Source organism: Pleurodeles waltl, chromosome 12, assembly GCF_031143425.1.
Source record: "Pleurodeles waltl isolate 20211129_DDA chromosome 12, aPleWal1.hap1.20221129, whole genome shotgun sequence".
NCBI lineage: Eukaryota > Metazoa > Chordata > Amphibia > Caudata > Salamandridae > Pleurodeles > Pleurodeles waltl.
The window spans coordinates 202,182,498-202,210,364 of record NC_090451.1 but is presented as its reverse complement, the minus strand read 5'-3'; the positions used below and the strand labels follow the sequence as shown (position 1 = coordinate 202,210,364).

Below are 27,867 nucleotides of genomic sequence, written 5' to 3'. Positions count from 1 at the left end.
CCTGCCTTTGGGGTGTCAGCCCTCCATTCTAAATAATGCCGCCTCCTGTCCATGTCTACCAAGGGTGCCAACCAATCTCTGTTTAGTCATTCTACAAATCTAAAATCATTCAGCTCAAAGAAACCCTAACTCATTCATCTCCAGATCCATCGCACACTTAGAAGAACCTCCCTCTTGCCTTGCCTGTTTATGGACCAGGTATGCCTATTTAGGAACCAAAGTGGACTGTTGGCAATGGAACATATGCTAAAGCTGCCCTGAATTCAGTGCTCCTGGACCTACGATTGCCAAGAAAGGGAATGTCAGATATAGTGGTAGAGCGTCTTCTTTTCCAGAACTGGAAATAGGCCAGTCTTCAAACCTGGTCGCGGGGTGGGCTTGCACCCGCAGAAACCGATCACGTGAAAGTTCTCAGCTAGTTTCGATTGGAAGCAAGGATTAGACGTAAAACGCTGTGCATCTCAGACCTGATGGTACCAAGATCCAGGGTACCTGTAAAAGCTGACTCCAGCTGAGAATCGTCAAAAAGCCCCTTCACATTCTCTTCCGCCCTAGGTCTATCAAATGGCTGAAGCACAACTGTTTATCAGTGGTCACAGTGGACAGTGCCAGCGTGAGTCTGGATCTGTGCCAGAGGGCTGAACTATCTGCAGTTCAGTAAAAAATCTCAGAACATAACTATGCAGACCGTCACTCTACTGAGGTCTTTTTCCAGGGATGTTGAATGAATAACATTAAATACAGATCTCTCTCCCATAGCAATCTATTCCAACGACCCTTGTTGATCTGCTTACAATCCGTGCTTTTCGCTGTACTTGAGCACTCTGAAGTTGCCAGGGCAACGTGCAGTGGTTTACAACGCGTCATAATTGTTGAAGCCACATTAGCCTGCAACCAAGAGACTAAACACTACAAACGTAGACTCCTGGGCTGATGAAAAGCGGACACTTCTACAACTTCCAACAACAGGTGGAATACATTTGACTGTAGTCAGGTCCAATTCTACATCCCTTTATCTTCCTACTATACTGTCTTTAAAGAAGCATTCTCTTGTCAACCTCGAAGAGAGGCATGCGGGAAGACAGAACAAAAGAAAAGGCCTAGTTCCAGATCACAGACACGGATGGTTTCGCTATACTAGGGTTCATCAGAGGATCACACATTTCATTTCTATGCATGTTTTACCAACCAATTAAGTCACAAAAAACTCTCGAAATTTAAAATTACTTACTCTGAACCCACCCTGTTAATATTATAACAAAGGCAAAAACATCAAGGTGCTGCTTTTAGAATGAACTGTTTAAATGGACTGTTAGGCTTACACATACCATTGCGTACAACCACCTTGATGGTGAGAAACTAAAACCGCAAATTCCTGGTCAGTATAACTCTCCACATTCCATCTGTATATTCGAGAGCCTCGCAGCTTGCATATTAAGTTACAAATGTAGCCCCACCCCAGCGAGCACACACTGCAGAGAATGGACAGTATAATGCGTTGTCCCCAAGTCACCTGGCTGAACTCAGTTTAGAGCGCTCTTCAAGAACAATGCACATCTGGAGGTATCTTAGCAAGCAGTTTCTCTAAATTCCTTCGAAGTGAAAGACAACACGAGAAACCATTTCGTTTTAAATAAGCTGGGAGATTGTAGTAGTATACGTCTTGTAAGTATTTCTTCTGTGTTTTATTTAATATGTCATTACATTCTGGATTTGGAATGCAGGGAAGATTTTCTTATCTCTAGGGGAGGCAGTCGAGGCGGGCCTGTACAAGACAAAAGCTTTCTGCCTCGTTCCTCCGTCGTGGGTTTTATCTGTATAGACTAGAATAAACTGGAAGTGCTTAAACCACTCTTCGAGTCAACCTTTCTGTTTGCAGAAAGTCCCTACCACTGAGGAGTGAGTTTTCTCCATTGTCAGAACATTCAAAAGCTGAAACAGCCAATCTATGAGGTCCTGGACTACTAGCTTACCCACGGAGCCAGAATGGAATGTACTACTTGCGTTACGGCCAGAGAGTTTGTAGAATGGTGAGCAGCTTTAAACAAGCCATTTTCGCTCGACAGTTCCATAGCTATTTGTTTGTAAGTATTGATTTCCCCACAATATTTTTTTTTTGTTGGGCCAACCATGCTTGATATAATACAGGACTTGTGATAGTAAGGCGTCAACTCCCAGTCTTCTTGTGTGAAAAACTCATCTGATGCAGAAATCAAATCCAACACCCTTACTACACATTCCATGTCTTGATTATCACAAACATCATTAGTGTATGGCAGTGGAAGTCTAGATAGGCAATCTGCCCTTACATTTTTCCCTCCAGTTACGTACTTCACTTCAAGGTTATACTCTTGCAATTTAGATAAGAGTCGCACCAACCGGGCAGACGCCTTACCCATACCTATGCCGCTCAATAAGTATACTAAAGGTTTGTGATCTGTGTAGATCTCAAAATGAGTTCCCCAGATGTATGTCTTAAACTTCTGAATGGCCTAAACGCAAGCTAAGGCTTCCCTTTCAATAGTGATGTAGTTACTTTCAGCACCAAATGCAACTGCAACTGTATGTTCTTGAGCATTCTGCCACTGCCCAAACACTGCGCTCCAAGCCCCTTTAGACCAGCATCAACTGTTATGAACGACCTAGAAGAAGGAATAAAAGACTTCAAAGTAGGTCAGATAGAATAACTTGGTTGATGTGCTCAAATGCGTCATTAACTTGCTTGTCCCAGTCAAATTTGCTCCCTTTTTTCAGTAGTGACTGGAGAGGTTGAACTATTATTGCAAAACCATTAACAAATCTGGAATAATACTTGCACAGTCCAAGAAAGGAGCGCAATTCGTCTTTGTTAGACGGAGAAGGGGTTTCCTTAATAGCTTGCAGACTGCACATTTTGGGTTTAATGCCTTCAGCAGATACAGAATGACCAAGGTAGTCCACACTTTCAACCAAGAAATTGCATTTCTCCGTCTTGATAGTCAAACCACAATTTTGGAGGAGACAAAATACTTTATCTAGAGCTTGCTCATGCTCTTCTATGGTTGCCATGTGGATTAGACAGTCATCTCGGAAAGCGCAAACTTCCTTAAGATGCTCAAACAAAGTATCCATAATTTTTTGAAAAACGCTCGCCGCTGAGGCAAGACCAAAAGGCAATCTGAGGAACTTAAATGCACTGTAGGATGTAACGAAAGTAGTTAAATCTTGGGAGTCCTTGCTAAGGGGAATTTGGTGATAAGCTGAATGTAGGTCTATGGTTGAGAAAAATGTTGTGTTTCCCACCGTGGTTATCAGTTCTTGTATATGTGGTAGTGGGTGACAATCAACCAGGATATTTTTATTGAGTAATCTCAAATCTACACATAGACTAAGGTCTCCATTTTTCTTTTTTTGTGACCACTATCGGAGAAACCCACTCTGATGCATTTGTTGGAGTAATGATGCTGTCTGTTACTAACTTGTTGAGCAACACTAAGTTGGTCTCTGATGGACAGCAGGACTGGCCTGACTTTATGAGAAACAGGAATAGCTCCTTCTTTGAGTTTGATAGTGTGCTCAAAACCTTTGACGTTCCCAACTTTATCAACAGAAATCTTGGGAAACTTAAGTGTATAGTGTTCTGGAACTAAGTTATTGGGCATGATGAGTAAAACAGATCCACCTTCATCCATGTATGGCCTCTCACCTAATCTTATAGGATTCTCCTGCCCTGGGCATAGTACAATGCCCAAACGTGCTAAGTCCTTCCACCCTATTGTGTTCCTGCCTTTCAAAGCCACATAGATTTTTGTAATAATAGATCTACCCAACATTTCTAAAGCAGCATAGAAGAAACCCAAAAGATCAATAACTTGATCTCCAAATGCCTTGGGTGCGATGTCGGCTCTTTCTAGTTTTTAAGTCTCTGGCCATAGTTGGAAAACTGTTTTGTCTGCCAGAATGGTGACAGAAGCACCGGAGTCGGCCATAACAAATATTACTCTTGAATCTACACTCGCTTCACATATTGGACCCTTGAAGTGTTCCCCAAAACACCCCTTACTCTGATTAGGAAGGTCCACAGTGAGAACTACATTAGATAATCTACTAGAACAATGAGCTATTTCTTCTGCATCTTCAGTATACACGTTGCTGATTCTCATATTGGACCCAGAATTCGAATTAAAGCCTGACTGCTTACAAACTGCTTGTAAGTGACCAATTTTACGGCTTTTTAAACACATTTTCCCTACAGCAGGACAGGTAGGATTGTTACCTATGTGATTGTGAGAACCACAACTGAAGCAGGCCCTACCCAATTGGGGTTGAACCTTCTTCTGTTTAATTGATGTCTCTCTAATAAAGCTTACTGTGGATTCATCAACTAACTGATTAAGCGAATGTCATTCACCTTGCCCATATGCAACACTCTGCCCACACACAACTCTGGATGTGACGATTGATCTCTCAATAGCTTTAGCTAAATCGTCAAGCTCACCTAAGGAAGGGTTGCGACACGCTAGTAGGCCTTCTTGAATTTTCTTCGAATAGCAATGGAAAACAAACTGGTCTCTAATGTACGTATCAACAATGTTACCAAAATCACATTTTGCTGCAAGTACACGTAAATTAGCCAAATATTCATCTACAGATTCATCTGCAGACTGCTTGCACATTGCAAAGTTAAACCTCTCCAGCAAAACATTGGAGTCTTCTGAATATTGTTTTTTGATCCTCTCCTTTCCTTCGATGTAAACGTCCCAAACAATGTTATCTCCCGCTGGTGGTTGGATTATAGGTAGATTGTCAAATATACGTTGACCAGCAATTCCCAGACATTTAAACAGAAGCGCCATTTTCCTGGATGGTGAGTATCCAACAGCGTCTATCGCCGACAAATAGTTTTCAAAAATTGTCAGCCATTCATTCCATCTTATTTCCGGATTGCCAGCTTTTTGCAAGAAAGGAGGTAGTTGCATCACCAACTGATTTGAAGCCATACTAACAGGGTATAATGTGAGTGCTCCAAACAAACAAGCACAAAAATGAGCAAAAAAAATAATATCATTATTAAATGTTTCAAGTAATAAAACAGATCAAGACGTAGGCAAATAGTGTCTCACAGAACTCCTTCCCGTGGGATTAAAACAGGCAAAATATGGGCAAGGATTATTATTTTATTTTAATTATTTTTTAAACACCCTTTTTTCCTGCGTCTGGTTCAATGTCAAGCTCCCAATTTTGTGTAACGCAGAAGCCAAGCGTTGATTTGGGACAGTAAAATAATTCACAATCTTTAATGTTACCGCGTCTGAAGTATCGTGCAGAGCCTGGCATGGACTCACAGGATTAAACGTGGGTCTAAATAGATTGTCAGCAGAAGTCAAGGAGATGGTCTCCAGCGTAGAAGCGTTGCCCTAGCAACTCAAGCATCAGAAATACACGCAGTAGGAGACGCGAGGTTGCTAGGTAGCAGTTAGCGTCAAGTGACGCAAGAAGGCACGCTCGTGTGTACACACACCGGGAGTCAGCCGTGCGCCCGAGCGCTTAACGAGGAAACCCTTTTCCGCTCGAGCGCTCAACAAGAAAATCCTTTCTCTCGCTCTCCTCGCCGAAGCTTACCTCCTGGGCAGAAATAAAGAAAAATAAGCATTGCCCACGGAAGGAGGCAAATGTAGTTCTTCGAAGACGTCCAGAAACACCGGTTGCGGTCGGTGGATCAAATTTCGGTACCTCACTCCTGGTACCAAAAATTGTAGAATGGTGGGCAGCTTTAAACACAAGGGAAGAACTACTGCTCACACTCCTGTGTAAGTTCTTGTAGATTCTTTATTAATTTTGATCCATGACAGCAAGCAGCACCTTGTCGAGTCCAGAGCCAGTCTCCAATTGTCAACCACGGGCTATAGAACCCCGCCAGGGCACTGATGCAATATGGAATACAGAACACAAATAGAACAGATAAGTCAAAGAAACAGAACATCACATATTAAAGGGTTGTTTGCCCAGCTGTGAATTGGGGGCACGTTTGCCCTGGGATGGGAAGCCATAAAGATCACCTCTGGGTTTGAACGTTTAGCACATGATTTTCTGCCTGCAGAATGTCGCCCTAATATTTACCTAACTCTGGCCAGTGCCAAAGGAGGTGGCTAAGTACATCCACAGTTCCACATCCCCTCTTGCATGTCTCTCAACCCCAATCCCACATCCAACACCCCCCTCTAAAAATCCCCTTCATTAAACATAACTAATGAAAACCATAACAGAACATTTCCACCTAATGGGTATGTCTCCTCCCTTCACTGGACTGACACAGGTCACTATATCTTCTGAAGTCTGTATGCCTCTCCCTGGCGCACAGCAACCATCTGCCAGGTACCAGCTAGCATCCATCGCCACAGCACTGGTTTCTTGGCATAAAGGGCATCAGGCTGTTGCAGTTGATTCTAGAGATCTTTGCCACATCTTCTCCACCCGATTTGCTGATTGTTTTCACCTCTTACAGGTCCTCCACTGTAGGTTTCTCTATTTCCTTTTCAGAGAGAAGTTTCTCCTGCCTCTGAGGTGCACCATCTGCCTATTTTGGACGTTGTTTGGCTGCACCAGTACCACTTTCCCGTCAAGGGCTATCACAGGACCATGCAGATGCACTTCCATCTGCTTGAATACTCCAGATGCACCCTACATCAGCAAGAGTTTGCCATCACTTTTCATTGTCCCAAGTGAAGATCAGGAGAAATGGATGACCCCCTGACAAGGATCACACTTCTCAAATGTGAAACTCGTCTAAACTCCCTCCTACTCGTCTACATGTTTGCTGCTACATCGAAGACTAGGTCACCTATGTTGAGACCAAGTTCACAATTTTCTCTTTGTCTTCACACAAGTGTACTTTTGGTAAAATGCCTGGTGGGGCTTCCTCCGGCAGTAGTCTCCTCACCCGATGTATACAGTCAGGACAAACTGGGTGGAGGGCATTGGGGGGGGGGGGGGGGGTGGGGGGGGGGGTGCATCTGGTTCCTGATGTAGTGGAGCAGCTTCCTAATAAACATTAGAATATCTGATCCCTTACCATTTGTAGGAAGGCCTCTTATAGGAATGCTTTTGAAACCTGATCTATTCTCCATCTCTTAAAGCTTCAGCAGTAGCTCATTGTATTTAAATTCCGGAGCTAAGATTCAGAGGCCCTTATTATGCTGTTTCCCCCTCCCAGTTGTCGACTGTATTTTCCAAACCATCCACCCTATCCTCTATTGTGCGTATATCATCTGCAACTTGTGCAGGCCGGATATGATCGTGCCCACTTCTTCTCTTATCGTCTTCAAAATTATTTGTAGATAGTCCTGCGTTATAGTGGTTAGAGCGTCAGCGCCTGATGATCTTTCAAGAAAGATCTATCCAAACGAATCGATATATCCTCTGTCACATTTAGTGGCTTTCACAGATAGTATATCTGCCACGGAGTGGTCTGTGTGGCTTCTAACGTTGGCCACTGTGACAAGTATTCACGGCAGAGACCAGATCCACAGTATGGCCTCGCACTATAAGATAAGTGGTAAGAAAATGATTAAGAACCTCTGAGTGGTGATATCGCTAACAGGAGGACAGCATCTAGTGCTGGGTTTGTGGCACTTTTCAGTCTTGTCAAAGGCCTGAAACGATCCTCTGACTTATTGTCTCAGATAACACGGAGACGGAGGAAACAGGGAGCCAGTCACTGGATTCCCGCTTGCACAGGCCTCAGCAAGTTTGGCTCCTGTGCATAGTGTCCCCGCAGGGGCCATACTTTATCACCCTCAGTTACAACACTTAGTTTGAGCTTCTATGCTCCAATGTCCCTGTCTTTATTTAGATTAAATGCATCTGCAGTGGTCCCTTGTAGGTGGCAACTAAAATGCGAACAATTTAAGATATAATTATATTTAAATCATCTTTGCTACCACCAAAACAATTGCAATTTTGAAACTAGTACAGACTGGTTTGCCACATTTCTAGCAGATGATAGTAACTAATTTGACTGAGACATAAGGTTGTGTATGACATTCGAAAGAAGTGGTCCAAACATCTAACATTTTAAAATCCTTTGATAGTCTCTTTTGGAAGAGTCTGATTTTAACTGTACTAAAAAAATGAAAAAAAATAAAGTCTGATGCATATCGAGTGTACATTCTTTTTTCTTAACATACTATTCGGCATCTTCAAAGTTGTATCCCAAAATACAGGCCTGTTTTTCTGTTGTAAGCACAGTCTATTGATCATTCACTTTCTCAACATCATTCAAAGACATAGGGCAGAAAGTAACTCATTAACAACAATGCTCTGATTTATCTTACCTTATTTAAGAGCGTCAACTTGATCTCTTTGTGGGCGCTGAAGCCACTCTGGGTCAGTGACTGCTGCGGTGGAGGTGGCAGCATCGGGGGCAGCAGAGGTACTTTGCTACTCTGCAGTGACTTTGATGCTTTGGGGGTAGTTTTCTGTGACTGGGGTGCCGAATCCCGTTTCCGCTTTTCCTCTTTAACGCTATCTTCTTTTTTTGATTTTCCACCTAAAATGAGAAATCATAATGGTTCTCATGTAGTTTTAATAGCCTCTGAGCTTATTTCGCTTTATGTTGTAAATTTAAGGTACGGCACAAGAAATGGTGGAGGCTGGGCGATAATTAAATACTCCATAGAAAAGTAGCTTTTGACATGGCTTTTGAAAGAGTCCACAACGAAGGAGGCTCCTCGCACTGTGAATCTTCTGTTGGTGGCTCTGATGGTGTTGTGTTGATTGAACCTCCAGGGTCCGAGGTAAAAAGCATCAAAGGGGTTTCCATGCACCTTAGTTTATCAATTACTACATATGTCCATGCCCTGGCTACTGCTCATTACTGCATTACCTACACTCCCTCCTATAACAAACACAGTTATGCTGTTTTAGCCATCTAAGCCAAAATGCCCTTCTATAGATCTCTACACACTGCTGCATTATCTCTCTGCAAGTCTCACCTGAGACAGTGCAAACACTGTCACCTGAGAGTCATTTTGTTTACTTACAGGAGGCTTAGAGCCCACCTGTAACTTGCCATTGGTTGGCTTCATCGCCACTCTGCTTTTATTGCTTCACTTTGGTCAGCATGTGCCAGCTTCACTTCCTATCTGTTTTTGTCCATGGCCCAAGTGCTGGTTCCTTTCCCAGTTTCTTTCCACTCATAGCACTTTTGGAGTTACTTTTTTTCTTTCAGGTGCATCATTCCAAAAGAATGCATGTGTTTACAAGTCATCTACCCCCCGTCCTTTGGCTTATCCTGTCCCACCCTCTCCCCTCCCACACTGTTGCTTGCCCCATCCCATCCGCCCCCCTCCCTGCGTTGTTGCTTGCTTGTCCTGCTCCACCTGCACCCTTGCCTGTTTGCCCTGTCTCTCCGGGCTCCTCCTAAGTTGTTGCCTACCCATCCGGTAGCTGCCTTGTTGTTTGCCCCATCCCTCCCGCACCCCATCAGCGTTACTGCTGCTTGCCCCATTCCTCTGCCACCCTCCTGCATTGCCTCTGCTTGCACCACAGTGCCCCCCCCCCCCATCATTAAGCCATGCTGCTGTGCACTCTCACATAGGGAAGGCCTACTGGCATGTGTTGTAGCGTGTGCTGGGTAACAGAATTAAATTAACTACACAGTGCCATAGACAGAATGAACAAGTTCAATGTATTGCAGTCCACTGGGCCAGAGTTGGACTGCATCCGTTTTATGTTACTACTATGTGCATATAAATGTTAATGGTACTTGCTGCTGCATCACCCTACGCCAAGTTATGATTTAATTTTAAAAGGAATTGCTTCAGGGCCCCACTTCATGCAATACTAAGCAAGCAGAATTCCTAAAGCCCAAAGCGTTTGGGTGGGAGATACCCTGTACTGCATTGGGAAATACTTACCTATTACCTCCTGCCCAAATAATGTACTGCAGTGGAGGTTGATGCAGGCACACTGAAGTCTCATACACTTGCAAAGTGAGGTACATCAAGATTCCCAAAGATAAATATATTTTGAATGCCCGTTTCTATTCATTTTAGCAAGAGAGTTTTCACTGGAAGATTCATATTACCCATAGCATTTCCATGAGATCCTACAGGGTTCCAGTGATGTAACTGATTTTACTCGGAGTTGCTTATGATGCTCACATATACCCAAACCACTTCAGTGGGAGATTACTGTTGCCTGGAGTTTGAAGTAGATCCATCTGAGTAGAAGCAGTTTCAACTTAAGACCTGCTATGCACAATCTACAAATCTAACCGTTCTTGGTATGTGCCCAGTTACATGAGATCAAATCAGGTTTGCTACAAACAGAAGGTGCAACAGTTTTGCAACATAGACAGTAGTGTGGGGACACATAGCTAATATCATCCAGGCATGATAATGGTTCATCTGTAGCTTGTGAAGTGATACAGAACTTGTCAGGACGTTCGCTCGTTTCTCTGACGGAGACACAAGGGTGTAAACTCATGATGCGCGACGTTGCGATACACAGGCAATAAAACACTCTTTTGTGACGTTTTCATTGCATGCGAGGTACATGCGAATTACATCGTATCTCAGTTGAGACCAGGAAGTGAGAGTAAAATTAAAGAATATGATATGGGCCCAATATGAAGAAGCCATATATATAGGTTGTATTGTATCAAGTCCTAACGGAGATTGTGAGACAGAGATGTATGAATGACTAAGCCTTGAAGAAATCCAGTTTGGACGAAACACGTGTCGGCTGATGTTCCATGATCTTCATATTTAGCATCATCATTGTACTGTTGTTTGTCATAAATTGTTTTCATTATATGTGTTGTCTTTAATAAACGTTTGTATGTATTAAATATTTTTTTTGTATAGTACGAAACGAGAACCAACACCATTGTAGGTAATTCAAAATATGATAACAAGAATAACTGGAAATTCCTAATACTGTTTCTAAGACATAATTGGTCCCTAATTTGTTTATACAGTTGATTACTTTGTGTGCTCCACTAATCTTTTTTCTCTCAGGATGGTCATTCCACTGACCTGCCACTTAAACCAGAACACCTAGCCAGAAATCTAAGGCAATCGTTCAGGAGGAGGTGACCATAATTTCTGAACAAAAGACAGTTTTGTGCTAAGATGTTCAACCAACGCCACCTCATCATTCCATAAAACTACACTTGGGAAAGGACATATGATTTTGCCAGATAAGTCAATAATGATCTACCTTAACCTGTCTTTGCACACCTTTTAAATGAAGACAGAAATATTCTGCTACCTGGCACCTTTTCAGGATTGCTTTCCGCAAGAGTGATTGGCTTCCACATGAAGATGTACGCGAGAACTCAATGTTTTGTTTACTGCATGTATTTTGGCCGTGCACAGCATTGGAAATTTTGAGACTGAATCTTCATTATGAGGCGTCTGCATTTTTCCATGCACTAACAAAACGGCGATTCTGCCTAATGCTACGAACTGAGTTTGGCCTGGATAGAAGATTGTCCCTAAGGCCTTTCCCATCGCCACCTGTTCGGTCACTGGGTGTGCGCTAGTTTGAAGCTGGGAGAGGTAACACTGGGCATGTCTTGGCTTAGAGGTTACTATTAGCCGGGATTGGTCATGGGTGCTTACTCTCCGGATGTTTAGTTTGTGTTGGGACCAGTACTGTGTTTTCAGGATATTGTTACTTATCATTTTCAGTAGCTGTATTAATTCTCAATTATTATTTGTAAAGAAAGCTTAGCCACAGACCTTCAACCTACCTATGTTGTCTTCATTCAAGACCATTAGGCGACTATGACTGTGGCCTTATGTCAGGTGTTAAGGCGGTGAACGGATTCTACTTATACTATGGCCATGCAGCCGAGTGGGAGGGGTGAAGACGGGTGGTACTGCCCAAGGGCTGAGCACCATTACAGAATAGGAACATTGCAATCAGTATTCAAAATAAACGCGAAGCACATATTTCTACAGAAAAATGTAGATGGATCCAATGTGCAAATTTGCTTTACAATACTTTAGTGAACAGAGTTTGTGAACCGTATTTAATATCCAGAGTATTGCAGTGTTCCATTCATCTATACAGGTACACCGTGTAAAGCAACACGTGCAATGCTGCCAGTTGCACAGTACAGTAAATGGACAAGAAGGTTTCCCCAAGGAGCTGCAAACATCCGATATAAAAATTACTGTCAAAATCTTTCCTCTGAACAAACACAAATATTTTACAGGTTTAAAAAACACACTCAAAACTGAAAGTAATGCCCAATTCTTGCACAGTGGTAAAAGTCTGCAAATGCAGTTCAATTCTAGTGGGAACTGTAGTCGCTGCCTTGGTCAGTTATGAACCCACAGAGCCTGCTATTCGTTAACTTTTTATTTTCTTATTCGTAGGCAAAGTGACAGAAATCAAATGCCCACCATAGCTGGCAGGACAGAGTTCATGCACATCAAGGCAACCGGCTGACATGAGCTGCAAAAGATACCTTTATCCTTCTTGGTCTGCGCGGGAGTTGGGGACCGCGAGCTGGCCGACGAGATGGGACTGGCGAGGTCTGCATACATGTCCTCAGAGTCGGCGCTACGGACGGAGCTGCTGCTGGAGGAGGCGCTAGAAACCGAGGAAACACTGCTCACGCTGAGGGACCTGAAGCACACAAACCAGAGGAAGAACACTCAGCGGCAAGAACATAGAGAGATCTGGCAGGAAGATGAAGACAAGAATCAACCGTGGATGCGGAGGGGGCAGAATGCACATCTCATTACAACTCCGAAACAAGAGGAATCCTCGAACATTATATACTAATTGTATACTAAGACGCCGGCAATGGCCATCTTTACTGAAACCTGGCCTCCCTTGCCACTTATGAACAGGGTAGTGGACTAAGTCCCTCATCTTTAACGAAAAACATGTATTTGTGGAAAGCAGCGGCAGAAGCCGATAATGTTATGTGACAATCTTTAAGCAAATCGAATGCTTAAAAGTAATTTGGTATATGTTATAGGAATCTCACTTTCATTTTCCCGTCTCTGATGCGTTATGTTTTGTGTACTCCAATAGATGCATAAAGTGGTGTTCCCTTAATAAAGAGGAACTTATGATCTTGTGTTAGTGTTTTATCTTCTTACACATAAGCATAAGAAGTAACAAATATGGCTGTCTCTTAATATTTATATGGCACTAATACATATTTATCCTTTAATAAAATTCGCTCTACAAAACAAAAAAAGGAGAAAACCCTAATCTTGCAATGAACTGCAACACACATTTTTCTGTTGTACAAGCAGGGCAGGGTTATAGTCATAGCGGTATTGTGCTGTTGGGCTCACGTAGTCAACATACCTGGACTTCCTGTACTCGGCACACATCAAAGGAAAGAGGAGAAAAAAAAAACATTTGTTTACACTCAATTTTCTGGCATAATTTACAACCTTTATATCGTGTCACAAACAGAACAGGGCAAAGGCAAACATTTTAAAATGCTAATGTCAGCATGTCAACAAACCCCCTGAACTCCACTTTCTCCATGTTACTCACCTCACAGCACGGGTCATTTCAGCACAAGCGGCAGCCTTTGTGTTGTAACTAAACGCAAGCGAGTGTATTGATAAGAGGCACTACTGGCAGGAGCTGCTCAAACCTCCCACACAGACAGCACGGCAAAATCATCCACCAGGCACAGGTCTCTCTCCCTGCCCCGTGGTTTCTGTGTTATATCAGTGAAGAATGTAGAGGTCAGGGGCAGGATACTGGGGGGAGGGGGGCACATTTAGGACTTCAGTGCAGATGCCTAAGATGCAGGACTCTGAATACCAATCCCTTTTATTTCTGCGTCGTAGGCACAGCTGCCAAGATTTCAGTTTGCTTCAATGAGACATTTCCATGTTTCGAAAGTACTTCTGTATGACACTTCAGTGCGTCATGTAGGACACTTGATAGGGAGAAGAATAAAACATGCTGAGTTCATATAATGCTACAAATATCCGAAATAACCCATCTGACCAGTTTTCTAAGGCATTTAATAGATCACTCTAACAGTCTAGAGACTGCCACAGAACATCTGCGACGTTCCTGCAGTGCTCATGCAAGCTGACTAACCTATCGCTTGCCCACTTTTTTTTTTTTTTTTAAACATGCAGCAGGGAACTGGCATGCACGGTACTTAAACGTTTACCTGCCGTGTGTCTCTTGCCCTGTGCTAGTTCCAAGATATCGGACCAGGATTGAGTGTATCACATCCTTTGCGCCTGCTGTATCCTTTCAGACTTTTGCAGATGCGCCTTTCCCCATAGACCTCTAGATGCTCGGTGTGTCTGCGGGCAAAGGACCTTAAGCTACACAGCTTTCTAATGAGCTGCCCCGGAAGTGAAGGGGACTTTTCTGATGCGGGCAGATCTAAGATCTGATTTAGAACTGAACCTCAACAGAAAAACGTATCCCACCCCTGGATGACGTGCCGAGACTGGAGGAGACCACTAATTACACCCAGTTCAATAGGCGTCCAGCACACGCCACCAGATCGAGCACCTTCACTAGGAAACTAGAGCATTCCCCACCACGACACAGCTTCATACTAGGCCCAATATTTCTGGACTGCAAGACCACTTAGCACACTGAAGTGACCAGAGTGCCATCTCAGGGCTAGATAACACGCCTTTCCCTCTTTTCTTCCTTTCTTCGTCACTCTGCTTCTCCAGATCTCCTCTTCCTTTTCTACTTCCTCTTTTCTACCTCTTCTTTAATAATTTGCTGGTCTTTCTTTCCTCACTCACTTAACCCATTGCACTCACCTCTATCCTGCTTTTGTATATCTTTATCTCCTACCTCACCCATTTCCCCCTTTTTTTTTTTTTAAACTTTTTCATACTTCGTCTCAACCTGCACGCCTCTCTGTCTCCCCCCCCCCCCCCACCCCCCCGTGCTCGGTTTTTTAGGTCGAGCGTGCAAGCGTTCTGGCCTTTTGTAATGTATCTGTGGGCTTTTAACCACACCCACTGCATGCCCATCACTATCACTCGTTCATGGGCTTGCCTTTCGAAAATCCTTTATCATTGGTAAATGCTTTGTGTCTGTCCCTCCTTGGGGCAGTTGTGTTACGCCTTGGCCATCGCCCCTGTTACATGGATAATTGTACTTCTGCCGATAAGTCTGACTGCGAGCAAACTTTTTCCTTTTGTGTCTCTCCTCCACGCTCATGCTCACAGCGGCCGTGGCGCTTTGAATTGCCTCGCTTATGTCAACTGTTTTACTTTTCATTTTCAATTAATGTGGCAAGGAAAGTCCAGTTAGGAATTTACAACGCTAATAGCTCTAACTCGAGCAAACGCGAGGCCCCCTGTACTGCAAATGCTTGGTTTCTTTCTCACCCCTCGAACTCCTCTCTTAACTCTTCTAATGTTCTGTGCTCTTCTTTTTTTGCCTCCAGTGGAATCTCTTTCTCGCGTCTCTATTGGCCGTCTGTCGCTTTCTCTTTCTCTCACTTCGCTTGCCTGATAATTCCTCTCCTTTTTCATCTCTATGGAGTCATCACTCACCTCCCACCTTTGCTGTCCCGATTTCTCACCTCCCTGCCTCCTCCTCTATGGCTGCCAACATCACACAGTAACAGTAAACTCACTTTGGACAGTGTTACTGATTTCAAGTATGTATTTGAGCTCATTTAGTCCTCAAACATAACTCGTTTGGCCCAATATTATTATGAATCTGCAAAAAGAATACTTCAGATATAGAAAGAAACATTTGGTATTCTTCATTCTTATTTATCATTGAAACAAAGAATAAACACTGCACTGACCAAGAACCTTACTGGTTTGGAACAATAAGTATTTTGGCCAAACTTGTCTTTTTATTTTGGTGCAGAATTTCGGCAGCGGTGTTGCTCAAGTCACTGCTACTTGTATAATCACTGCCATGGTATAATGCGCCACTGAATACCTGCTAGCGTCTTGTTTTTCTGCACTGCGAGTGAGGGGAGTCATTGGGGGATGTAGGCTAGGGTGGCTTGGCATCCTGGTGACAGTCCCACTGGTCTTCATACATTGTCCAGACAGCAGTATTGGCAGCACATGCCCTTATGAAACTTTCACATGTTTCTTGGTGCCATAATAGGGTTTTGTGAGTTAACTACAAGTAGAAATTCAGCAATTATGCAGCTGCCGCAGGATTACCAGTTAGGACGAGGCGAGGGGGTCAGCCCAAACCACATCCATGAAATTTCAGTAAGACATAGGCATATGCATGGAAATTTCACCCACTTTCGCCTCCGGGCTCTGCTTGTCCTGGTAATAAATATACACCACCACCACTCTGGAACCCACCAGCAGTTAGGGCATAGAGGCATTTTAATTGCGCGACTAATGCACTTTATTGTGGAGGTGTGGGCACAATGACTAAAGTGGGTGGAACATGGTAGGGAGGTGTATGGTTTTCATTGATAGCTATATATGTTAGAACAGAGCAGCAAGTTAATCTGCAGTATTCTAGGAAAGAATGACGTTAGACTATAACTACATTATATTTTGTCTCTGAAACATTTAACCAAAAAGGATTTTCACAGAAGGTTAGCCGACTGCAGTATATGCTCTGGCATCAGAGACTAAACCGTAATGTTCAGTAAACATACTGACAAATTTCCAAGAACCACTTTACTTATTACATTCAGTCAAAAATTTGTCATCCTTGCTGCTGCAGCTGCTTTTCTCCTAATGGAATGCACTATCCGAAAATGGTCTGTTTGTTAACTGCTAACAAAAGATAATATGGGAGACATTCCATTTCATTCGATGGATTAAATCAGGGAAGGGCAATACATAAGGTACCATAGGTAATGGAAAGATGATAAGATTTTATTCAACATGTGGTTCTGTCTTGGTACAAGACTAGTCGCATCTACAGAATGGAGAGATATTTCAGCTAGAGTTGAAGGATGACAAAAAAAACAGGTAGAGAGCTAGAGTGGTTAATGCGGACATCAGACTACTTTAGGAAGAAGCAACAGATGATTTCTCATTGCTACTCTATTGGAATGAAATGCAGTGCAAGGCTCAACAGCAGACACAGCTTGTAATACACTCACTCTACAAGTGGATGTGACAGTCACAAGGAATGCCACCTTCCCTGACAATTACTGCAATGTTGCTATATTTATTTGCTCTAATGGCGAAGCCATCAGTTTTGAAGAGACCGAATTGAGTAGCTTTGGTGGGGAAGTTGTACAAATGGCAAGGAACATACTTTTCTAACTTCAGAAAATCCTTTTTATTGCCTTGGTAAATATATATATATATATATATGCTGAAAAGGACCTTTTGTATATGCAATTATAGCAGCCAAGTGGACCTTGAATCTTGCAAGGAGCAGAAGATAACAGAAGTATCACCTCTTCTTGAAAGGTAATTAGGTTCACATTTTGTTTTCAGCACTGTAAGCGAAATCCCTCCGGGTTGAAAGAACATGTCACCTTATGGAATGTCTCTTGGCTTTTTTTAAAGACCTCCCACAACACATAGTGGAGGTACGTTTAAATATGCATACTGAACAAACTCACCATGCTGCTAAGTTCAATAATTACATTTTGGGGAGGAACACTTGGCCCTGAAGAGAGTGTATGACATGTTTTCGATGGAATCCTGTTGTGTGGCCCGAAATACATCTAGAGCAGATCCAGATACCATCACTGCCTGAGCTTTATTTGCATAATCAGAACTAATATGGCTTTGAAATAATGCAGTTTGATTAGATCTGATGGTACTAGAGAGATCAGTGGAAAAACAAAGAAACTGCACTAAATCAGGGGTCTCCAACCTTTTCTGTAATAAAAGTTACTTATGTTCAATGAAACTCATTGAGAGCTACTAACATCATCTGTGGTTTAATAGTGACCATTTCAGACAAATTTACATTAGTGGCTACTACGTGCTACATTATTACCAGTGATCACCTCAGTGCAACAGGTGTAGTTGCTAGCCGTATAAAGGGCTTTGCCAATATAGAATGCCTCTACGTGGGTAATACATAACAGCCATAGCAGCAAAGCCTCCGGGACCAAGATATTTTAAAAAGTCTCCCCAATGTCATCTGATTTATCACTCAAATATCAGATTAAACATACTTTGGAAATTCAGCCTTTTTTCTCAAAATATCAGCTTATGAGTTCCTCAAATATACACTCTTAATTTGGTATACATATATTAATTCAACCAAGCAGAAGCTTCTAATTTAGTAGGCTTAGCTGGACAGAGGAGAGGCACTTACAGGTAGTTAGAGAGCTACCAGTAATTTACGAGCTACTCGTTAGAGAAGCGTGAGCTAGATCATCAAAAGTTCATCTTTAGGCAAGGTAGGGCATGGTCTCTTATTGGTATTACCCGTGTTAGGTGTAGTACCTGAGGGACTGGTTACAAGAGTCGTTCATTTAACAAAATATGCTCCGTCAGGTAGCCAGAATAGGGCAGGTGGATTCTTTATAGATAAAGACTAGGTCCATAAAGTGCAAAAGAAAAGGTGGACAAGGAAGTCACCCTGAGGCTGGAGGTACTAGTGATTGTAGTGTGGTTGTGTCAGGAGCCGCAGCGTAGCTCACTAAGTAGCAATTCATGATACTAAGGATCCTGGATTGGTTTGTTGATTCTATAATGGCATGCCGAGTCTGGGGAATTATTAGAGCTACAGTTGTTCTACTAAGTCCCAATGCAATGGGTCTAGGAGAGAGAATTAAGTGGTCCCAGGGATAGGAACACTACAGAATGGACACATAAGAAGCAGACATACCTTTGCTAAACTTAGTTGGATACCTTTAGTGGAAGAATGGTTGAAGTTGTGAGTGTAAAAAGTAAAAACCCCTGCAAGTCGAGAGAGAAGAGAAATTACTCAGTTTGCTGTGGCTCTTGCCGGGGAAGAGGCAGCGGGGGGACAGATGAGTTCGCGAGAGAGTGTTACGGTGTGCTAGAGTGTCACTGCGGGAAGGGCACATGGCAGCATACTTGGAAGGTGCCAGGAGCCCTGTTAGCAATCTAGGTCACTGACATCTCTGCAGTCAGAAATACACGAGGCAGGCGAACTCTGACAAAAGAGGATGAATACATAATTACATATGATGGTGCACTTATGAAACACATTTTTATAAAAGAAGCGAGTTCCTTAATTTATTGATTAACACTGGGAAACAGCCATCGTTGAGTGTTATGGCTACTATTTGCTAGCCCTGTTTCCGTAATCAGGTCTGTAATATGCAGCCAGGAGCACAAGTTCAAAAGTATGATACAAAATGCTGAAAAATAGTGGAAAATCATCAAGGAGGTTAAAAGCTTCATTAGAAAAATAATGATGTAGCCTTTGCTATCCTAATGAGTTTGCGACAATGGCAAAGGAATTAGGCACTATTTTATGACAAAATGATTTGATGCTCAACTAATGGAGCCATAGATCATTATTTTCTTGAGAAAATTGGGGGGTGGGGTCGGTCACATGGGGCACTATCTGGGCAGCAGCTAAGGTGGTCACCCGAGAAGAGCTCATATCCACACACACATACACACACAGCACACAAATTAATACGTAATTAAAAAAAAAAATAGACCTACAGCAAAAAATAAAGAAAATGAAACTCGGACACGAACAAACAGGGTCTAGGCATGTGGCTCGAGGCGAAATGAAGCAAATGTTTGTGGGGGAGGAGGGGTTTTGCCCGCAAGAAGCTATGCTTTGTGTAAGCAACAATAGTGATCTAGCCGATCGGTTGTTTACATACTAATTGAAAATTCAATCTTCTTGCAATTATGTTTAAAACACTAAACTCCGAAAGTGGGATAGTAGGTACACCTGAAAAGCATAGTTCAATGTTTACATGATTCTAATTCAAGCCTCTACAGAGGTGTGGAGGCACCTGATGCAGTCCCGACAATTTTTTTAATTTTATCCAACCTCACAAAAAATACTAATATCCTGATATAATCTGAAACAACACTACTGTCAAAACTTAACGAGGATCCTAAATCCCGTGGGGCATATAAACTCACAACACTACTTAAAATGGATGCCAAGAATTACATAAAAGTATTACGAGGGCGCTTGGAAGATCTCTGGAGCATTATTATCCAACCAGCCCAATCAGGGTTTATCAAGCACAGGCAAGCCTTGGCTTTGGACTCAAGAGGTAGACGTAAAATGAATTCTCAAATGCCCCTTTTCAGGGGTTTAATAGAGTGGACTGCGTGTTCCTAATGCAGGTTATAAAGCCGGCCTGGGTCCCACTATAACCTCTTACATTTTGGCAAACTTCAGCAGCCCAAGCACTAAGCTTAAGGTTAATGGAGTGAAAACGTCCCCTACAGTGCTTATTAGAGGGATGAGACGTGGTTGTCCCCTGTCCCCATCATTGTTTCTCTTGATTTTTGGGAACTCTTGTAACAACCCCTGCCATCCATGGAGTAACAGTTGGCAATAGCTCATATAAATGGTCTCGCTTCGCTGATGAAATTTTGTGTATTTTGACCCAACTTGAACAGTCTTTACTGCATTTAATTACTGAAATCCAGGAATTCGGCAAGGTGTCAGGGTTTCTTAACAATTGCTCAAAGTCACTGGGCTTTGGTGTTCCACAGGCGTCTGAGCATCTGTTAGCCGGTGCACTGTTACAGGGGCTGCAGGTACGTCTTCCTCCCTACACAACATGGGACAATGAATAACTGCTTCTTTACACAAGCTACACAAGGCGACTCTACCCTCTCTTTTAGATGTGCTGTTCACAGATCCGTACCATTGGGGCAAGCTGGGGATATCTTGTGGTTTGGCCGAGTAGCAGCAATAAAAATGAACTTCACTAGTTTAGTTTGTACCAGCTAGACATTACCATTACCGCTGCGACCCAAAGTACTAAAGGGAAATGAAATGAAAAAGAGACTTAAATAGCGCTCTAAACCCAAAGGTATCAAGGCACGGTCTCTCTCCAAGACAAGCTATTCGCATTTACATGGGATAAAGCCCAGAGGAAATAAATAAAAAGAAAACACAGTTTCAACCTATTCATGAAGAAAGCCTTATATGCCCACACTTGATTTCTTATATCCCCATCACCCAGAATTGGCCCATAATGGATACTGTCAATATAAGCAAGGGAAAACCATGGGTGTAGGGTATTTAATCTAGACAGCTTCTAAGTGCTGTTTTGGTTGGCCCAAAGCACCAGGACGTAAAAACTCTATTAACATCAACCTGAATAACTTAAAACACTGGATGGTAGTCACAAGAGGGGGTGGGATGACATCACAATCCCTCCTAATTCCGATCCTAAATAAGCCTGGCTTCCGTCCGGGTCTCCATGATAGAAACTTCAGGGTCTGGCAAGGAGATACTGAGGTCATTGGCCTCTTGTTTGCAATTATGGCACTTCCCTAAGGGGTGGCAATTCTAAATATTTACAGTTGACTCACTGAGCCCCCTGACTCAAAGAGAAAAAGGGTGCTCTTCGAGAACATACCTAACTAGAATCTTATATGAAAAGAAGTCCCACTAAAAGAGGCATCTTGAGTCTATAAATTATTTACTCTCAGACAGCCTCTCCATGAGGAGGTGGTCTCCTCATATGTGGCCACCGTGAAAACAGGCCTAAGATCACAGATTGCTCACTCACTTTCTAGCAGAAGATAGTCTTACGATAAAGCCACTGAAGCCTCCTTTTCTGAATATGTGGTGATGAAAGCTATGGAATATACATGCTATAGACAAACTGACAGCCTTAATTAGGGACACTGTACAAAGTTGAGAAGGACAAGTTACTTATCCTTGGTAACGACTTATCTGGTAGAAACAATACCTAGCTGCAGATTCCTTACGTTAGAATTTCCCGCAGGCTTAAGTCTGGATCCGAAGATTTTTCTCAAGCAGTATCCCTGCGTGCCGTTAGATGGCATCGTCCGCACTGGATATGACATTGCATGTCCTAAAAAGGCGCCACCCCGGCATGCTGACGTCAGTTTCTTTTCACGACGTTCCACGCCAAAAGCACAGAGCCATGAAGAACACTGACCACTGGTGCGTCAAAACTAATGCCCTGAAAGGGGAGTCCCTAATCCTAAAAATAAGTTCGCACACCAGGAGGTGGATGGGTGAGTCAGTAAGAAATCTGCAACTAGATACTGTCTCTACCAGATAAGGCGTTACCAAAAGTAAGTAACCCTCTGATAGAGACATCTAGTTGCAGATTCCTTACCTTAGAATAGATACCCAAGCAATACCCTGCCCGGAGGAGGGTCTGCAAACCAAGATCATACTAGAAATACCTACAGGACCGAAGAGGCAAAGTGCCCATCCCTCTGGACCGGACTGTCCAGGCAGTAGTGTGTGGTAAACGTATGCAGAGAAGCCCATTCCGCAGCCTGACAGTTATCAAGGACTGTAACTCTGCAGGCTAATGTAACGGTCGCAGCTTTAGCTCTGACAGAATGTGCACGCAAACCCTCAGGGGGTTGCTTCTTGACCAGTGCGTAACAAATTTTTAAGCAGAGGACAACGCATCTGAAGGTGGTCCACTTCTGCACTGCCTGACCTTTCTTCTCACCCACATAACTGACTAAGTGTTGATCATCCACCTGGAGGTCTTTTGTACAATCAAGGTAGAACACCAACGTTCTTTGTGGGGCCAGGCGGTGGAGTCTCTCCTCTTTCTTAGAAAGATGTGAGGGCGCGTAAAAAGTAGGCAAGGTGATAGATTAGCCTACATGAAATTGAGTAACCACTTTTGGCAAGGATAGATGGAAAGACTGGGCAGCTTATATGACAATGCCTGCAGCTCATTCACCCTGCGGGCTAAGGTAATGGCCACAAGTAAGGCTGTTTTCAAGGTGAGAAGCCTAAGAGGACATTTGTGTACAGCCTTGAAAGCAGCGCACATCAGGAAGGTCAAAACCAAATTCAAGTCCCACTGAGACATAATGAATGAGGATGGAAAAAACATATGAGTAAGGCCTTTGAAGAACCTATTTATAATAGGAGACTTAAAGAAGGTTGATCAGGCAACTGAAATAAAAGCAGAAATGGCAGATAAATGACCTTTGAGAGTGCCCTTAGCAGAGCTCTGCAGGACCAAAGAAAGTATAAACAACAGAACCTAGGAGAAAGGGGCAAAAACAGGGTCAACAGACTTGCCTGTGCAACAAATTTCTTCGAACAACAGGCGAATACAGTTTTGGTGGAGGGACGTCTGGCTGCCAGATTACATTACAGACTTTGGGAGGAAGGTGGAAGACTGTCAACTGTCGCTGCTCAATCTCCACACAAGAAGGTGGAGAATTGACAGGCTTGGGTGGAGAACTCTTCCCTGCTGCTGCAACAGAAGATCCTCCCAAAGGGGCAGTCTGATCGGAGGATCGATGGCCATATGCTCAGTAGCTCAGGACACCAAACTCCCAATGCCCAGTCCGGAGCCACAAGGATGACTTGGGCCCAGTTGTTCTTGATCTTCTTGAGAACGAAGAGGGATGGGTGTACAGGAGGCCTGAGTTCCACAAAAGATGAAAAGCATCACCGAGTGATTGCCACCTTGGAAACTCCAACACGCAATACTGCTTACACTGCACGTTCTTTGCAGAGGCGAACAGATCTAACAAGGGCTCTCCCCACTGCTGAAACAGACCTTGCTCCAACTCCAGACAGAGAGACCATTTGTGATCGACTAAACATTGGTGGCTGAGTTTGTCTACTCTGGCATTCAGAGAACCCACCAGATGTTGAATCACCAGGGAAATGCCCCGTTGTTCCAGCCATGTCGAAAGGCGCAGAGCCTCCTGAAAAAAGGTTCATGACCCACCCTGCTTGGAGGACCACATGGCGGTGGTGTTGTCCATAAACACCTGCACTACCTTTCCCTTGAGAGAGGGAAGAAATGGAGTCATGCGTCAGGCCGCCATCAGCTTTAGGGACTGCTCCCTCAAAGCCTTCGGATTCATGGCCTGTAACTTGGAGCACGGCTTCAGGTTGTGGTCGCGCTCCCGGCACCAAAGGCACACAAGGTGCGGATGTGTCACAGGCATCGCCCTAAGACAGGACTCACAGGGCTTGAACCGGGTCTCCCTCGATGCACCAGGAGTTAACAACTTAAAAAAAACTTTGACAAAAAGTAAAAAAAGGCCAGTCAAAAACTGACTGAGGGGTAGCTCTCTTCAGATAAGCACTGGCTGGCTGGCATGGAAAGAAAAGATCTGACATCTGTGTGCCGGGGTGGTGCTTAAATAGGCCCTGCGATGTCATATCCGGCACCGACAACGGATGCAGAGCTGATTGACGCCACCTAACACCGTGCAGGGGCACTGCTTGAGAAAAATCTCTGGATCCAGACTGACACATGGGGGAAGTTCTAAGGTAAGGAATCTGCAACTTGATGACTATCAGATAACTTGGACCACACTCTGTACTTTTATCAAGACCATGGGAATCCCAGAGGGGAGAGTTTAGGCCTTATATTTATGGTTCTACGAATGTCTGGTTTGCGTCAGACCAGTTCCTCTAAATCCATTGGATATGAAGAAAAAACAGTGTATCCCAGTATGTAGAATGTACACTCACAAAAAGCTGCTCTGGTTTATAGTTAAGAGGGACATTTATGAGACCTACTTGCAATGAGTTTAATGGTTGATGAATACAATTACCATATGTGAATCCTAATTATTGTGCTCAATATGCTGAACTAATTAATTTGTGGCTATCTACTGTAATAAAGGGTGTTGTAGCGCACTGTTATCACATTCTATGTATCATGTCTGAAATCCTTTAAACAAAAACTTAAAAAATAATAATTATGCTTTTGGTAGGGTGCTATGATGATAATTATTTTAAGCATGAACTGTGATGTTACAATGTTTTTCCTAGTGGTAAAGTTTCCTCTCCCAGTATAATTTTAGACAGTAGCGGAGATATTAAGCTGCCTTTGAAGTATGCTGTATATGAGGATTCTGAAGTTGATACAGTACAGGATGCAGTCATCATGAGCTGGATATTTCCAAAATAAAGTTGGTAACGGGGCCAAGGATAAGAGACGGGTTACCTTTAAATGAGGTCAGAGTTATTTAAATCGCAAGTGGATTTCAGTGTCTTTTTAAGTCCAGATTTGGTTGTCTCCACTTTAAAAATTTGTTCACTTTCCCATCATCTTAATCTAAGCTCCCGGTTAACTTCCTGGGAGTGAATGGGTCAAGATGGCCAAAGCACACAGAATAAATAGTCCAACAGTGTGGCAAGGATAGGAGATCCCTGATGGTGTGTTGTCGGTTGAAGGAAGTAAGAGGTTGAAAAAAGTCTTAAGGCTTAGTTGTAGATGGTGTCTTTATTTGTAGGTGCTAGAAATCATAGTGCCTTCATCAAGATACAGCCAACACGTGTTTCGTCACACAGGTGACTTCATCAAGGCTGTAAAACAGTAATAAAAGCAAAATTGGCATATGTACATGTTCGGAATCGATTGTGGACATGTTGGTGACATATATGAAAGGTTCCATGAACCGGAAACCAGTGAACAGTAATCAGTGTACGAGCTTGAGTATGTGGGTATAGAGTGAACATGGCAAGTCAAATAGGTGATTGGGACCCAGACTATGCAATATGAAAGACAAAGTAAGCCACTGTGACCATGTGAATTATATGTGAGAATCAAAATTCCGTAAAGGCATTTTTATTTATTTAACCAGAGTGTTTAGTGGATAGAAGAAGCGTTTAAGTGGAAATAAATGTACAGAAATTGTACAGAGAGGTGTGATAAGTAGGAGAGTAGAGCAGGACTGAGAGAGACCAGACAAATGGGAGAGTAGAGAAGCATTGAGGGAGATATAAAACCGCACACGGTAAATTAGCGGATAGATAACAAGGGAGGGGGGGCCACAGTAGTAACTCATACCTGGGCCGTCCGTCCAGAATGGTAAGTAAAGTGGGTGCCCGGTGATCAGCTAAGTGGGCTATAGGAAATGAAATAGATCTGGGAAGAGAAAAAAACGGATATTATTGGCTGTGTATAGCCAATAGTCCAAATGAAACGTGAGTAATCTTAGAAACATTGAAGACCAAGTGGTCAGTTCTCTAATGGATGAAAAAAATGGGTCACTGTGTACATACCTATTCAAATAAGTAGATCTGTAAGTAATAAAGCTGCCCATGCAGCAACAGCTGAGTATGGTAATGAGCAAGTGTGGTGTGACAGGTATAGGAGACCCTGATAAGCCTGGAATCAAAACCTACGAAAATGTCAGACAAAAATGCGAAAAGAAAAGACATGAGTAGATTCAACCTGGATGGAGGGAACAAAAGATGTAGTTAAGGTACTGTGTCACCACAAATAGTAGTGGTAACATTGGAGGCAGTAAAATGAAATAAAATAAAACGCTAACGTGAATTCCCAAGAAAATTCAAGGGTTAATAAAATTAGCCAGCAAAAACTATCGAGTTTACAAAGTCAGTGATAGCCATAAACAAGCGGAAAATAACTCATTGTGAATTGCCTCTGATAAAATATAGAACCATGACTATAAACATCATGGACGTGAGCGTTAGGAAAGGTCTAAACAAATACAAGTAGTGAGACTTAACAACTGAAAGTACCGAGTAACCTAGTTAGTTGTTGGCCAGTGACAGTTAGAAGGCAACAAATTGGCAACCGAAACCTAAAGCGGTCGCAGCGTGAGAGAGAACACTTACATGTGGCCAAAATTAATGTAGTCCGATCTAGTAGTGTGGCGAGTCGACTGCAGTTGCTAAGAATTGTGTAAAAGTAATAAACTAGGAAAGAATAGTGGCATGCGGCTAATGTACAGAGCAGTAAGTGTCTCGGCTACAAAGTTGAAATCCGAGTAAACACGCGAATGCGAGCGCGAGGGATGATTCCAATACGCGTCTTGGCTACAAGGTTAAAACCAGAATAAAAACGCGAACGCGAGCGCATTGTGTAGCACGAAGTGAGTGAATCCAGTCGTTCCTGGCAAGAGAGAACACTTACCTGTGAGAACCGGTATGCACAAGTGTAGCGCGCGATGTCCGGAGCGTGTAAAGATCGGGTGAGGTCAAACGCTCGCCTAATAAGATGGGAAGTGGGAGATAAAAGAAGGACTACGAAAAATAGGTGAATTGGGCATAACGGCGGCCATCTTAGGTGTATGAAGCGAAAGTCAATAAACAGGGAAATGGACTAAATCAAAAAGCAAAAAGTGAGTAGGAAAGGAAGCAGCCATATTGTAACAAAGCAGGGCACAGGGTAGGAGCCTAGAGTTAGGCAATCCGAAAGAAATGTGTGTAGTGGAAACGAGCAGAAAAGATAAGAGGCAAGAACAAAGAGAAAACGTGGGAAACGCGGCTGGTTGATGGACAGTGTAGAGTATCCAGTGAGAGGAAAACACACCCCGGCTGCAAGTAGGCTAGAGTAGTTGCCAATAGTATTATGCAATCAGGGGACCGTTATAACAAGATGCTAGAGGGCAGTGATAGATGTGAAGTAAAAAAGACGATTTGGTAACGTGAAAGTAGAGCCGGAGGAAGGTGATAATATAGAAAATTTAGGGGATGCGATGATAAACCAAATGGTGGGTACAACAATAGAATCATAGAGTTTAGTATAACGAAAGCAATGGTACATATCGAAAAACGAGAACACAGAATACAGTAATCAATTACAGCGGTAAGATCATTACATAGGTGCACGAGTACAGAAGTCACACACTAAGTTAACCACAATATTGACACAATTAACTTATGCTGCCATGTATACTATAGGGCATACGCCCCAAATTGTCCATGAGTAAATAGGATGCAAGGTTAAATATACAAGAAAGGGGACAAAGGAACCGATTGGCGAGTACAACAGTGGAAACGTTAAGTTTAGCATAACAAAAGCAATGGAGCAAATCAAAACCAAGACCA

General features: G+C 43.0%; 1 protein-coding gene across 1 annotated transcript in view; it reads right to left on the bottom strand.

The window, feature by feature from the left end:
• The window catches only part of ZC3H18 (zinc finger CCCH-type containing 18), a 529,487-nt gene that overhangs the window by 22,517 nt on the left and 479,103 nt on the right, over nucleotides 1-27,867 (bottom strand). Inside the window, exons 14-16 of the mRNA XM_069215853.1 lie at nucleotides 13,318-13,326; nucleotides 12,461-12,621; nucleotides 8,313-8,527 (exon numbers count right to left, since the gene is read on the bottom strand). Coding sequence (XP_069071954.1) covers nucleotides 8,313-8,527; nucleotides 12,461-12,621; nucleotides 13,318-13,326 — 385 coding nt within the window. The remainder of the gene's footprint in view (nucleotides 1-8,312; nucleotides 8,528-12,460; nucleotides 12,622-13,317; nucleotides 13,327-27,867) is intronic.